The sequence below is a fragment of the Alligator sinensis genome, unplaced genomic scaffold, assembly GCF_000455745.1.
Source record: "Alligator sinensis unplaced genomic scaffold, ASM45574v1 scaffold862_1, whole genome shotgun sequence".
Taxonomy (NCBI): domain Eukaryota; kingdom Metazoa; phylum Chordata; order Crocodylia; family Alligatoridae; genus Alligator; species Alligator sinensis.
In genome coordinates this window covers 344,252-358,197 of record NW_005842066.1, presented here as the reverse complement: position 1 = coordinate 358,197, position 13,946 = coordinate 344,252, and the positions used below count along the sequence as shown (strand labels likewise).

The 13,946-nt window shown below is 38.7% G+C and overlaps 1 protein-coding gene across 10 annotated transcripts in view; it reads left to right on the top strand.

The window, feature by feature from the left end:
• The window catches only part of IPO11 (importin 11), a 317,498-nt gene that overhangs the window by 205,876 nt on the left and 97,676 nt on the right, over window positions 1-13,946 (top strand). For 8 of the 10 annotated variants that reach the window (XM_025204020.1, XM_025204018.1, XM_025204021.1 and 5 more), the window contains one exon: window positions 5,251-5,372. In XM_025204020.1, the coding sequence (XP_025059805.1) occupies window positions 5,251-5,372 (122 nt within the window). Of the gene's footprint in view, window positions 1-5,250; window positions 5,373-6,306; window positions 6,798-13,946 lie in introns of those variants that run through there. The other 2 variants (XM_025204025.1, XM_025204024.1) reach the window with 2 other exon arrangements.

The following is a 13,946-nucleotide window of genomic DNA, read 5'->3' as shown; positions in this document are numbered from 1 at the left end:
AAAAAAGGTACTTTTTACCATGTACCAGTCATGCATAATCACCTGTGACTTGGTAGATTTATTTTTAAAAATCCCTCTTGCTTTAGGATTTGAGGTTTCATGGGCCTAGTCTTTTAGTTTAGTATTCTTTTACTTAACAAATTATAGTGTAGTTTTTACTATCAGTAATCTCATTCAAAATGAAAATGATCTGTAACAAAGCTAAGCAAGTAAACTTCACATTTATTTCAAGAATAAACAATAACATTGGTTATACTACTGCAGATTTATCCTCAATTTACATAATTTGTTTTTAGAATTATGTTTCACATCACTGACTAGTGTGAGAAAATAAGTCTTTTAAATTGCAGATGGCCAACCTAATTATGGGATTTCAACTAGCACCTCCCCATGTGTGATTTTTTTTTTTTAATTGTTCTAATAGAAGCTGAATTAAGAATCTTATTTTCTTTAGGGAATTATAATGTATGTTCAGGCATAAAATGGCAAGTCCTTTAAGTCAAAAGTATCTTTAAATTGCTAACAGGCTGTTTATTTTCACTCAATCTCACTCTGTACCCTAGCATATAGTTCTCTGCCTCCAAATATGGAAGCCATATCTGCAATTTCACTGTCTGCTTAAAAGAAGTCATCTCCCATGCTATCTCTTAAACATGGAGTACGAGAGCTACTTAATATTGTATTGATTTATGGGCATGAGTGTTACTTGATGGGGGAAAATTGGTAATCTTTCTGTGTTTGTAATGATTTTGTGTATTTGACCATGTTCCTCTCCTCCAGACTTTATATGTTACTCATGGGTTTTAAGTTTCTATAGGCAAAGTCCACATCACTTTAAATACTTATGCAACACCTCATCTTATGGGATGCCAAACCCTTTTGAGATCTGTTGGAAATTATTGTAATCATTTTAAATATGGATAATAATATTCTCTGAATTCTACTTGGCTATCCTTAGCTATTTCTAATCTGTGCTTTTATCCTAAAAACTGTGATCGATGTGGGCTTTATATTTTCTTCTTGTGTCTCAGCCCACAGATGCTAAATAATAATTCTACAGGTTTTCCATTTACCTCCAGTCTTCTTGGCCATGATTCTTTTAAGGGGCTGTCGGCTCTTTCCAACTTCTCTAAGGATCTAATCCTGTATCTGTTCAAATCAGTAGGCAGGCAAGGTTCTTTGGGTAGATGTGATATCATTTAATTATTCCAACTAAATAGTTGGGGAAAAAAGTTCTTTGCAAGCTTTCAGGCACTAACACCCTTCTTCAGGCATTGGGAGGCTGTCCTTAGACCAACATGTCTACAACCAACAATCCTGTTCAAATCAATGGAGTTTAAAGTTTAAATATTTTTACTTCACTCTCAGTGCTAGTCAGACTCTTCCCTTATACTATCAACAATTCATCTTATTCTTGATGATAAATGCACACACTTTCTCTGTTCAATCACATAGCCCAACACCTGAAGAGACCTGGCTTAATAGATACAAGTCATTAATTTGAAAGGTAAACACCATGGGCGATTGGTGCCTCCTGAGTTGGGGGGGGGACTTGCCCCCCCCCCCCCCCCACACACACACACACCAGCAGCAACCAATCACGAACTGGGGGAGGGGGGGTGGATCACCTGATCATGCTGACCCGCAAGTGCCAGCAGCACTTCTCCTGGCACCCCCACTTCCCAGCTTGGCTGTCAGGGGGTGTATGTGTACCCCCTAGGTGTTGCCGCTGGTAAACACACAATTCTATGGAATTAAAACTATGGATTGACTTTCTACCCCTCTACAGATGTTGTTCAGAAATTTAATTTAGCATAATTATTTATTTTACAATTTAAAATGCCCCTTCTTTGCTCACTTTTAAGAACTTATTCCTGATTTGTTGTTGCTGTTGTTGTTAATACAATGAAGTGACTGCAAAACGTAAAAATTTAATACATTTACCTAGTGGAGCACTCTCCCCAGTTCTGGTCATTGCATTTAAAAAAAGATTTAGAAAAATGGAGAGAATCCACAAGACAGTGAAGATGATAAAGTGGTTGAAATGCAAGCCATATGAGGAAAGAAGGGGTGCTGACAGACATGGGAAAAAAACAGAATGGTGCTTTACCAGAAGTGGAATCACATCAGTTTGACCTGGCTCACCCAGGATCTGTATAGCTCATGCGCTTCAGCAGGGCTTTTTGGTGATTTTATCTAACAGCTGATTGAGTCAGCTATCAGATGAAAGTGGCAAAAAGCCCCATTAAAGCATGTGAACTATACAGACATTGGGGAGCTGGGTCAAACTGACATGATTCCTTTTCTAGACATGAGCTGCATTTCATGTAGGGACATGCCGAGCTGAAAGTAAAGTGCTATTTTGCCTATTTTCCCCACATCTGTGAGCACCTGAGGGTGAAGAAACATGCTCCTAAAATATAATCTAAATCTGCTTTTAAGACAGATCTTCTAACTTAAGTATCATATGACAATAAAATAAGCTGCTCTAGAAAAGTTGTGGAATCTTATTTATTAGAGATTTTGTGGAGATTGGATGGGCATCCACCTGGGATATGTTAGGAGCAGTAAATCCTGCATCTGTTTATGACATTGTAATGTTATCACTCTTGATGTTTCCTCCTACTTCAGGATTTTAATGTATTAGCATCCAAAAATGTTAATTATTTGAAAAGAGTTATTTTGTAATTAGAGCAAAATCCGATTCTAATGACATCTTGATTCTTGCATGCACATATAAGCAAAGGAATTGTGAGTTAGGTAAAGAGACAAGTTTATTCCTGTATGAGGAATCATAGAGAATAATAATACAATACTTCCTACATGTAGGTTCCACTCTGCACATTTTAAAAAGGATGTTAAAAAACTGAAGGAGATTCAGAAAGGACCCACAAAAGTGGATACTAGGACTGAAGAAATGTCATAAACACCTGGATAGTTCATTCGCATTGAGTTTTTATTCTGTTATCCATGTAATTGTTATACGGTAAATCAACTCAGATGCTCTAATAGTTCACACTATCCTTGCAGACTGTGGATTATCTGAAGTTAAAAATGTAATTTAGAATTTAGTTTGTTTACAGAAAATAATTCTAAGTTCTCACGAATTAGGAAATAAGGTCAGCAACATGCTGCTTATATCTTGTACCTTTCTGTACTATAAAAAGGCTCTTCTGATTTATTTTATTCTTTTTGTCTTTCAACTGAATTTTGGTGATTTAAGTAACAAAGAATCATTATTCTTCAGAGCAAGTGTTGATTCTAGCATACATGGCTACTGAATAATAGATGATTTGTTGGCTTGTTTCTCACTTTTCAGGCTTGCTATCCAGGGAAATCAGTTTCATTCAGCTGGAAATACCCTTGAATACATTATGGTTTTATTCTGTCTGATACAGAATAGGAACCCCATGATAAGCATACAGCATTACCTTTTTGAAAAAATGGTTTCAGTTGTTTTATATATGATAAATGGGTGGGGAATCCATAGCTATGTAACATGTCTGATGATTCTCTATTCAGTTCGTATTTTTTGATTTTCCTAGACATTTTACTCATTTCAGATTTCAGATTAACATTAATTTGTAAATTTGCCCCCACGTATCCAATTACTGAGCTAGCTGCTAGAAAGACACTTGTGGCAAAGATGTAGTCAGGCCCTGATTCTGAAAACGCTTATGCACATGCTTAACTTTATTACCATGAGTTAATCCCAAAAGAGGTTAAGATAACAGATATTTTCAGTTAAATATTAGTAGATACTTTGCAAACAGAAAGATGATATTTTATAAAATATATTGGTTAGGATTATTTCCAAAACTCTTGGTACAGTCCAATAGCAGACACGGTTCTTTGGTTAAATGTAATATCTTTTATTAGACCAACTAAATAGTTGGAAAAATTGTTCTTTGTCTTCAGACACAGAGTTTGTTATTGCTTTGTGTGCTCTCTTGGGTGGAATGGAAGCCAGTATGCAAAATGAAGGTCTGTGAAAATGCAGATGCCTAGCAGTGAGGATCAAAGGCCCTATGAGACAATAGGTGTGAGACCGGCGTTGGTGAGGGAAAGGGGAATTTGAAGTGGTGATAGAATGTAGCTGGTAAAATGCAGACAGGTTACTTGGGGTTATCAGATGGCAGGCAGGTTATAATGTGCCATAAATCCAATGTCTATATGTAGTCCATGATTTTTTATATCCAGTAGATTTATGAAGTGAAGTTTGTAGGCTCATCTACGAAAGGTGTTTTGTAAATTCCCTTTGAGGATTAGAACTGAGAGATGAGACAGTTCAATACACTTACTAGATGGAAAGCAGTTTTTCCTGTTATTTATAGTTATCATCTTATTTTAGAGAACCAGTCCTGAATTCTGTAGGTATTTTTCACATCTTTATTCTTACCAAATAAATGTATAATATACCAAATTTATATTGAAAACTTAGCTATTTTTAAACATGTCAAAATGTGTTCTTATTCATAACTAAATTTGTTTTAAATTCAAGGTTTAAAAACAATTTATACACTATGGAGAATGGACAAGTTAAATCAGTTTCAAATAATCTGTTGCTGTAACATTTATATCTAACACATTTCTATGTTGTGCATTTTTCTCAAATTTCTAGCTGCCAGTTCAGTCACAATAATATCACAGGGCATATTGCACTTTCTGTCTAAAGGATTAAATTCTTTACAGAGTAATAAACTTGTGCACTTGCATCTCTGTTCCACTGAACTACACTGAACTCCTCTTGCTTTCAAGAATTGCCTTGAAAGCAAATGTAGCCTGATGGATAGAGTTGTGCCCTGGGACTTGAGACTGGCTCTATTCCCAACTCTGCTGATAACTTGTTTAAAATGAATTAACTACTCTGTAAAACAGAGATGATGATACTGATGGAAAAACTCTATATAATAACTAAATATTACTGGTGGCTAATGAAAAAACTTGGTGCATTAGTAATGTTATTTGTTTATGTAGTTGCACATTCTTTGACATAAGCATATGTATAACATATTGGAAAGAGGAACTTTAATAATTATCAAGGGACTTTTTGGTGTGTATTGCATTTTGCGTGCTGTAGAGTATGTGGGTATTCAGCTATAAATAATTGGCTTTCTAGTATATCCAGAATACCCTATTCAAATGAAGTGAAATATGTTTTGCACATAGTCATGTACATCAAAATACTTACGTGTATCAGAAGTACAGTGCATTTGTTTTTAATGGAATATATTGGTTTCTTTTCTGCAGGTGGACCAACTTCTTGGTAACATGATTGAAATGTGGGTTGACCGTATAGATAATATTACTCAGCCAGAAAGAAGAAAACTTTCTGCTTTGGCATTGCTTTCACTTCTGCCATCAGAGAACAGGTGAGCTCACTTCAGTTGTTTATCACTAATGTTAAAAAAAAGATTTTAAAGATTTTTAACCTTTACATTTTTGTGAAAGAAGTTTAATGTTACAACATTCATAGATTTTTTGGTGTCTTTTGTTTGTGACCAAGGAAATGGAAAAACAGTATGACATAATCTGAAATAATGCTTAATTTTCTATAGTGCTGCATAGCATAAGGATTTTTCTGCTTGTTTGTAGGACAGAGCATGTTGAATAGAGCAAGTATATGGTTCTGATTCTGGTTAAAGCAAGTTAATCATTGGGTTCCGATTCCTGTCCCGCCTTGCCCTGTCAAAGTTGCTGCTCTGCTTCCCTTGCTTAATTAGTTGGATTAGTTAACCTGCTAGGTTTATAACATCTTCTGCAATGAACTATATTTGTTCAATTTTATTTCATGTCAGAGTATACGTTGTGTGTGTCTGTTTTGTTACCCCAGTTGCCCTGTTCCTGTATACCTGGTGTCTTTTTGTAAGATAAAAATGATTTGGGAAGCAGAAAATATGAAACAGTTTGAAAGAATTTCTGCCTCTGGAGTCTTTGGCATCAACCAGTTGGAACACTATGCCCACTATATCAAAAAATTATCATAAACTGGATGTTTTTGCTAAAATGTTAAGCTATGTAATTGTTGGCATTTAAATTGCTGTTACTGGAATTCTTAGTATATATGTCTATATGAGAAAAGGCTGCCAAATTTTACAGCCACTTCTGTATCCATGAAGTTATAGATTATGATGTAGGCAAATCCCATCTCAAAAAAAGGGGTAGTTGAAAAAGCAGTTTAGCTGAGGAGGAATTCCTTTTAGGATGGTCCTAGCTTATCTCCAGTATACCTGGATCTGTTCTCTATCCAAGAAACTGAACCAGCCTGTTGTCTTAGGAAAAAGAATCTTTTTTTTTTTTTTTCAGGAAATCTTCCCTAAATGGGGATCCCTAGGAGGACTTACTTCTTAGCAGATTCAAAACCTACCTGAAGAGCTGTGATCCGAGATTTCAAGTGCCAGGATCTTTTATAGTGGATGGAATCCCTGGTTTTATGCTTTTCTTCCTTCAAAGGTTCATTGAAAAACAAGGATGAAGGGACAAAACTTAAGCTGATTGCTTTACAATGATCTTACCAATATGTGCACAAGAAACATTTTGAAACACAGTACCTTCATTATTATTCCAGGCTTTTGTTAGAGGAACCAAACCTTCTTGTGTGTTGGGGCAGGCTGCAGCCGGGGCCAAATTATCTGCCCTATCGGCCGATATCTGATACAGCCAGTTTTTTTTATATCAGTACCGATCCACTATTGGACCAATGTATTGGTGCACCTCTACTTATTGCACAAAGAAATCAGCCAAATCTCCAAATGTTCATACAGTTTTCGGCTTTCCTATTCTGTGTACAAGAGCCATGTTGTCGATAATAATAGCTGATTTCTTGGAAATAGCACTTGGCAGAACAGTTAGTGCTTTATCTCCAATCAAGATTCGTGATGAGGCTGTTTTGTTGGCCATGTTGAGTGATTTGTGAGGTTTAAGAAGTGATGGAGGCTATCCAGACAGTTTGTGCTGTAGGAGAGAGTGTACATTGAGAGTGCTGCTAGTAGCTTTTGCTGAATTTCCATTGTATTCTGTGTTTGTTTCATTTTGCTGCACTGTCCCATGACTGACGTTATATCCTTGAAGGCTTTCAGTTTTTATTTGGGTACGTTTACACAGAAGCTCTTGTAGCATCTGCATTATGTTGTTTCTGGATAATGGTGTTCATGACTTCTCTTCCTTTGCTATGGGCATTGTCTTATGCAGTATCTTCTGGCACAGCATCTCCCATAGAAATACATAACAGCTCATCATTGGAAAACTTAAACAAGCAGAACCTTTCAAACTGCTCTTGTAGCAACTTGGCATCATTGTAATCTCATTTTAGTTATGTCTTTTGTCTTTCATTTTCATTAAAAGATGTTGTTGTATTGATCCCAAACATTTGATTTACCATCTTGATTAGGTAACCTCTTCCATTGTAGTTCAGTTCCCATTGTTTTCTAGCTGATTCATTGCGTGTTATGTTTACTATGCTACTGGCAATTTTGCAAACCTTGTTAATGTGTTCTATTGCCTGGTCAGTTGAAATGCTTATAAATGGGAGATTAGTTGTCTTGACCCCAAATCCTCTTTCCACAAACTCAGCATAATACTGTAGGAGCAAAATTCGTTAAATCCTTCATTCAAGATATACTGGACCCCATCTTGTGTAATTGGTATGATCATGCACAGCTACTAGCAGAAGCATTTCTTCAAAGACACGTAAATGCTTATGCCAGTTCCCTTCACATACAGCCCTGATGAAGCACAGGAGAGTATTGACTACTTCCAAATAGTTCATTCAGTACTTGAATGAACCTTGATGAGCGTGTTCTTCCACAAATTTTTGGAGTGGCAGTTGTTGGCAGATGCACTAATAGTTCTTTCACTGAATTCCTTCCCACTTTGCAGTCATTGTTTCTGAATGCAACAGCTGTGCTACTGGAAAGTTGGTCCACAACATCATAATCTAATCCTTTGCTTGAACTGGACAACCACACAATGAATGTGTTTATCAAAATATACCATATTGCTTCAGGTGTTATCTTGTGTGCTCTGATAGCATAGTTATACAGTTTTCTTTTCATTATATTGGTGGCAGTGTTTTCTGAAAACTATCTGCTTTTAGTGCAACAGTCTTCAAGTCCTGAAGCGGTGAAATGCTGACCATAGAATCATAGAAAGAAGGACCAGATTGATCCTACAGGAAGGAAGGATAAGATTGTCAGGTCCAGTCTCCCACCATGGGCAGGAGGTAATTGGGCTCAAATGAGCTCAGCAAGGTATTTGATATTGAGTACCTTAAATACATTGAATACCTCCTCTTTAAGAGGAGGTCCAGTGCCTCTTAAAGACAGCCAGAGATGGCAACTGCACCACCTCTCCTAGAATTGTGTTCCAGATTCTAGCCACCCATACAGAAAATAAGTTTTTCCTTGTGTCCAGTCAAAACTTCCTCGACTAGCTTATGTCCTTTGGTCCATGTCTTTGCAGAGGGGGCCTTTTCTAAAAAGTTGTTCACCAAGGTCCTGGTGTTCTCTCTTGACATATCTGTAGGTGGCTATCAAGTTGCCTCTTAGCCTTCTTTTGCTCAGGCTGAACAGTTCCAGATCCTGAAATCTCTTGTCATAGGGCTTACCCATCATATAGGTATGGTGAGGGTTCTTCCTACCCAGATGAAGGACCCAGCATTTGTCCCTGTTGAACCTCATTTGGTTTTGTTTCGCGCGTAAGACCAGCCTGTCAAGGTCATCCTGAATCCTTGACCTGTCCTCTGATGTGTCCGCTTGTCCCCACAGTTTGGTATCGTCCACAAACTTAATTCCACTTTTCACTCCCTCGTCCAAGTCATTAATAAAGATATTAAAAAGCACGGGCCCAAGCACTGATCTCTAATTGTAATTAAGTAATTACAATTGTAACTGGGTAAACCATGATGATATAGAAGCCTTCCAGTCAAATGATTGCTCTTTCAGTCTCTTCTGGATGAGCCCACAAGTTCATTTGCTTTGCAATACAATGCCTGATCAAACATTATGACTGTATGCTGCTGTCCCAGGTGTTCTGCAATTGTTTTACATCACATGATGAGATGACAGCCCAAATGGTGTTGTCTTCAGATGCTGGTGCAGTCAGTATGCGACAAAATCCAACAATTTATAGTGGTGAAGTATCATCAGAAAGAAACTGGTTAAATGCTGTCCACCCTAGAACAGCAACATTTTCCTTGTTGTCTGCTGATCTTCTATTCAGTATCTGTGGTAGCTCTGCTGATATCTTTTGAAAAGCTGTATTGTTGAGCTTTTCATTTATGTTACTACCTGTACTATGGACAGGTGACTTCAATGTCTTGTTATAGGTCATCATTGCTGGAATGATTTTGTTAAATTCAGGTGGTACATTTTTCAAGGTTCTTTTCCTTCCTTACATCAGTGCAGGCTCAACTAGTTTTGATGGTTCTCTTTGAAATGCTACAGTTTGCATTGCATGAAATACTAGTTTTCCATCCAGTGTCTCTTCTAAGATGTCAATGTTGTCTGATGAAAACTGAACAAAATGACTGGGAATGAAATTCCTTAGGATAACTTCTTCATTTTCCCAAAATTTCTTTACGTTTTTCTCAGTAATGCTGGTCTTGATGCAACTGTGTCATAGGGTATGCTGCATTCAGCAGCATGGAGACTTTATACCAGTTTCTTAAATCTAGTTGTGTGATGCATCAGCCAGCCTAACCCAATATATTTTGGTGTTAGCTTTTTGCCCCTTGATTGCAGGTAAACCAAATCCTGAAATATATTCAGTACATCTCTGTCTAGATTCTTATACACAACTTTCAACATCTAAGTCATCATTGTTGTCTTCTAAAATCAAACAGATCAATGTGGAAAGGCTATCAAGAATATGCTTTTGGGTTTACTCTTCATTTAAGTTACTGTATCCCTTCATGCTGGCTATAACTTTCAAATCTGCTTTGATCTTGAGAGCAGCATAGTACAAGTTTTGTGTGTCTGAAAACTGTTCTCTGAACTGCAGACTAGTGGCTTCCTCATTATTTATATGCAGAGTTACAACTGTTTGTACAGCTTTATCAGTCATCACAATTTGGAAGTCAAGGAGTGGTCAATTTGTATTTTTTTGCTGCTAGAATCAAATGATTGTCTTGTAGTAAGGCTGAAGTTCTTGCTTCATTTGCTTCAGTGTGGTCAGAGGACATTCATCACCATCACCACCATTCTAATGTTATAAAAGCCTTTGTGTGTCTGTCTGTCTGTCTGTGTGTCTGTCTTTAATGTTTTATTCACACTCTGATTGGCTGACTGAAACAACCAATCAGAGTGCTCCAAAAGCATTTGGACAGGAGACGGCGCAGCGGAGTGCTGCCATGGCAGTGGGACACAGGGAGAGGAGCTGTGTTGGCCTGCTCCCCCCTTCCCCCTGCAGGCAGTGGGCCCCAACAAAAGCCGGCAGGGAGGGAGGGGAGTGGGAGGAGGGGGGGCATGGTGACAGTGTCCCCACACTGCCAGATTCTACCAACAGCTGGGAGGGAGGGAAAGGAGTGGGGAGGACAAGCAGGTGGACGTGGGCTAGGTGGACCCGGAGTGCGGTGATGGGGGAGGGAATGGGCCCGGACTCGGGGAAGGGGCTGGACACAAGCCTCTGTTCCTGCCCCCCTCCCCCCCCCATCATTCTTGACGGGCAATTGGCTAATCTTCTACTAAATCACAATATCTTTCAAGTATATCTTTCAGACTGTATAGGTTCTTCCATGCAAAACCAGCATCTACTTCATTAGTTAGTTGATGCCATCTCTTGCTTTAGGACAGAGAAGAATATCTTCTTGTGGAATCTCCATAAGCAAATGGGAAAGAGAGGCTTGTTGCTTCTGTTGTTCCTCCTGCCTGCATCCGGGATGGTAATGTGCCTCAGAAGCTATTAGATCTTCAATGCCAATTCGGCAGTGTACCACTTCATTCTTCTCTGCCAGCTTGTGTGTTGGGGGCGTCCCACACAAGATGTTGGGAACAGCTTTTTGATGCAGAAAGAAGAGAAAGTGGCTGTGGAAAGGATCTCCTACATATAATTGTGATTAAAAGGGAGGTACTGATTTAGAAGGTAAAAGGCAATTTCAGTGACAATGAATGGTAGAATTAGTTATTGTTAAGAAGAAAAGAAGAGAACAGCAAAAGTTGCTCAGCAAATTGGTAGTGATATTCCAAAGGAAGCAAGTTTCTTAAATAAACAGTACAACCTCTCTTAATGCAAAGGAAAGACAGTGGGTCAGAGCTGTAGCTAAATCATGAGCTCTTCAAAGGCAGGAAACCTGATAAAGAATTATACAAAAAGTGAAAAACTAGGATGAGGGTAAAGCAATAGTACATATGTATGGGACAAAATCAGAAAGGCTAATGCACATAGGCTTACAAAAACAAAAACAAACCAGCACTTTACTTTCAGCTCTGTGTGCCCCCACACCAAGTGCAATGCATGCCCAAAAGAGGCACTGCGTTAGTTTGACCCAGCTCACCCAAAGTCTGTATAGATCAGGCTCTTCAGCGGGGCTCTTTGGCGCTTTTTTCTAATAGCTGATTCAATCAGCTATTAGATAAAAGTGCCAAAAAGCCCCGCTGAAGTGCCTGATCTATACAGTTACTGGGGAACCAGGTCAAACTAATGGCACTTCCTCTTCCTGTAAAGCGTGCTTTTTTTGTTTTTTTCACATGTCAGTGGCCATAATGAAAGAACTAGCAAAGGGTTATAAAAGGTAACAGGAATGTATTTTACTCGCCACGTGTACATTGGTAGAAGGAAGGCAGAAGGAAAGGTAGATTTGCACCTTAGAGAGTATAACTTAATCAAATGTATAGCATATGCCTTTGTATACAGCAGGCTTACTTCATCAGATGCCAAGGAAAGAATTGACTCATTATGTTTTGGTGAGGGAAAACTCCTGATAGAATGATGTGAAAGCTTCTGAAGCATGTAACATTTTTTTTTTTGTTTTAGTCTTCAATAAATAGTTGAACTGTGATCATATTGTTAAGTTAATTAACATCATCAATAAAAGAGTAAGATCTTAGACTAGAATAGGAAGAAGGCAGGTTAGACTAATGACTAATGATTTAGATGTTTTCAAATCAGCTGAGCCTGATGAAATTTTCCCTACAGCATTTAGAGAACTGACTGGAACAATCTGAGAACATTCATGGAGGATGGGGAAGGTTCCAAAAGGCCAAAAAGAGGTCAGCATATAGTGTCTGTCTTTAAAAAATAATAAAATGAAACAAAAAAAAGAGAGGGCTCAGGGAGTTGCATCTTGGAAGGACACTAGAACAAATACTCAATTCATCCATTTATAAACATCTAGAATCACAAGGTGTTAAGTAACATCTAGCGTGGATTTATTGCGGACAGATTTGATCAGTTTTTGTGTTTGTTCTTATGAAGAATACCAGATTAATTTGGGGGGAATGAGGAATTGAGTAAGAGAGCAAAGCAGTATGGAAGGTAAAGATAACTTGACTTCCCTTCTCCCCCCCCAAAATATGTTCTTATGGGTAAAGTGGTAGATGACTCCCTAAAATCCCTGTTACCCGATTTCTCTCCCTCTGAGTGCCTAATATGGGTTGAATATGTTGTAAGTGCTGGATTCCTTAAATCTGAAAAACATTAAGAGTTGCAGATTTAAAGGCACATCTGTTTTCTTCAGACTTTCTCTCTTTTCTTCCAGATTTATATTCTATCTTGTTTTCCTTTTCTGTGACTGCTGGGGATGCAAAAATGTTATGTAATCCAGCAGGTCCCCAATCAAAGCTACAGCATACATAATCCAGTTAAAAACCAGCATCCCTCACCATTTGATTTAAAAACTTATGATGAATATTAACAAACAGCAACTGTTTTCTGGGTTGGGGACCGACATTATACTTAAACCAATTTAAGTGGTCAAAATCTGGCTTAAACTTGTAATAGAACAGATATTCAGTGCGCATAAATCAGTTTGAAAATGGCTGAAACTGGTTGGAAATAAACCTGTTTGAAATAAACCTTTGCAGCCCTGGGCACTGCTTTCTGCTCTAGCCCAACAGGGCTTGCCCCTCCCTTCTGCTCCCTGACTGGAGCTCTGGCAGAGACTGCAGGTGCAGCATTGTCTGCCTGGCTTCCCCCTGTTCCCTCTCCCCTCCCCCTCACAACTCCCTGCTCAAGCAGAGATTCCCCCCTCCCCTCTGCCTTACACAGACACGTCTCAGAATTAGCTAGCAGAACACATGCTGGCTATGTCTGTGCTGTGGGCGACAGGACAAAGCCAGACAGGGCGGTGTCCGCTTCCAGCTTTTTGGAGCTAATCAGTAGTTAATGTCCCTCCATTCCGTCCTAGGGAAAAGTTGTTTAAGAAGAGCTTGACCTAATGAGAGAGGCTTTTGTTTTGTTTGATTGGTTGATAAATGCTAACAACTCTCTGTGCAATTCCCTCCTGTATAACTCACTGCTCTGTTATCAACAGTGGGGGGGGACCCCTCCCTAATCAGAGCGCCCTGCTGGGGCCTAGCCATGCCCCCCTCAGGTCAGCACTATGGAAAGGCAGGGAGGGCTGTTCTAGCACCCCCGGCTTCTAACTTGAGCCACTGCAGGCATATGCCGACATTTCCTCAGTCCATAGAGGATGATGTCTCTGAGGTTACAAACTGGTTTAGCCTAGCCAGGTTAGACTAACCTGCAAAGATTGAATCAAATTAGGCTCAGGTTTTTTGAACGTCTGTCCCTAACCCTGATGCTCAGAAACTTAGTGTTGAGGTAGAGAAGGTCTGAATTAAGAAGGCCTTAAATCTATAAATGTTTTGAATTTTTTCTATTTCAGCCCCTCAAAAAAACGCGTCTTGGAAATAAGAAATAATGTAAAGTTTTGACTCCAGATAAAGATTCTAGAATGAGTTCAAGAACTCACTGTGTTGTGAGTTCATATTAGTCTACAATTAGATCAG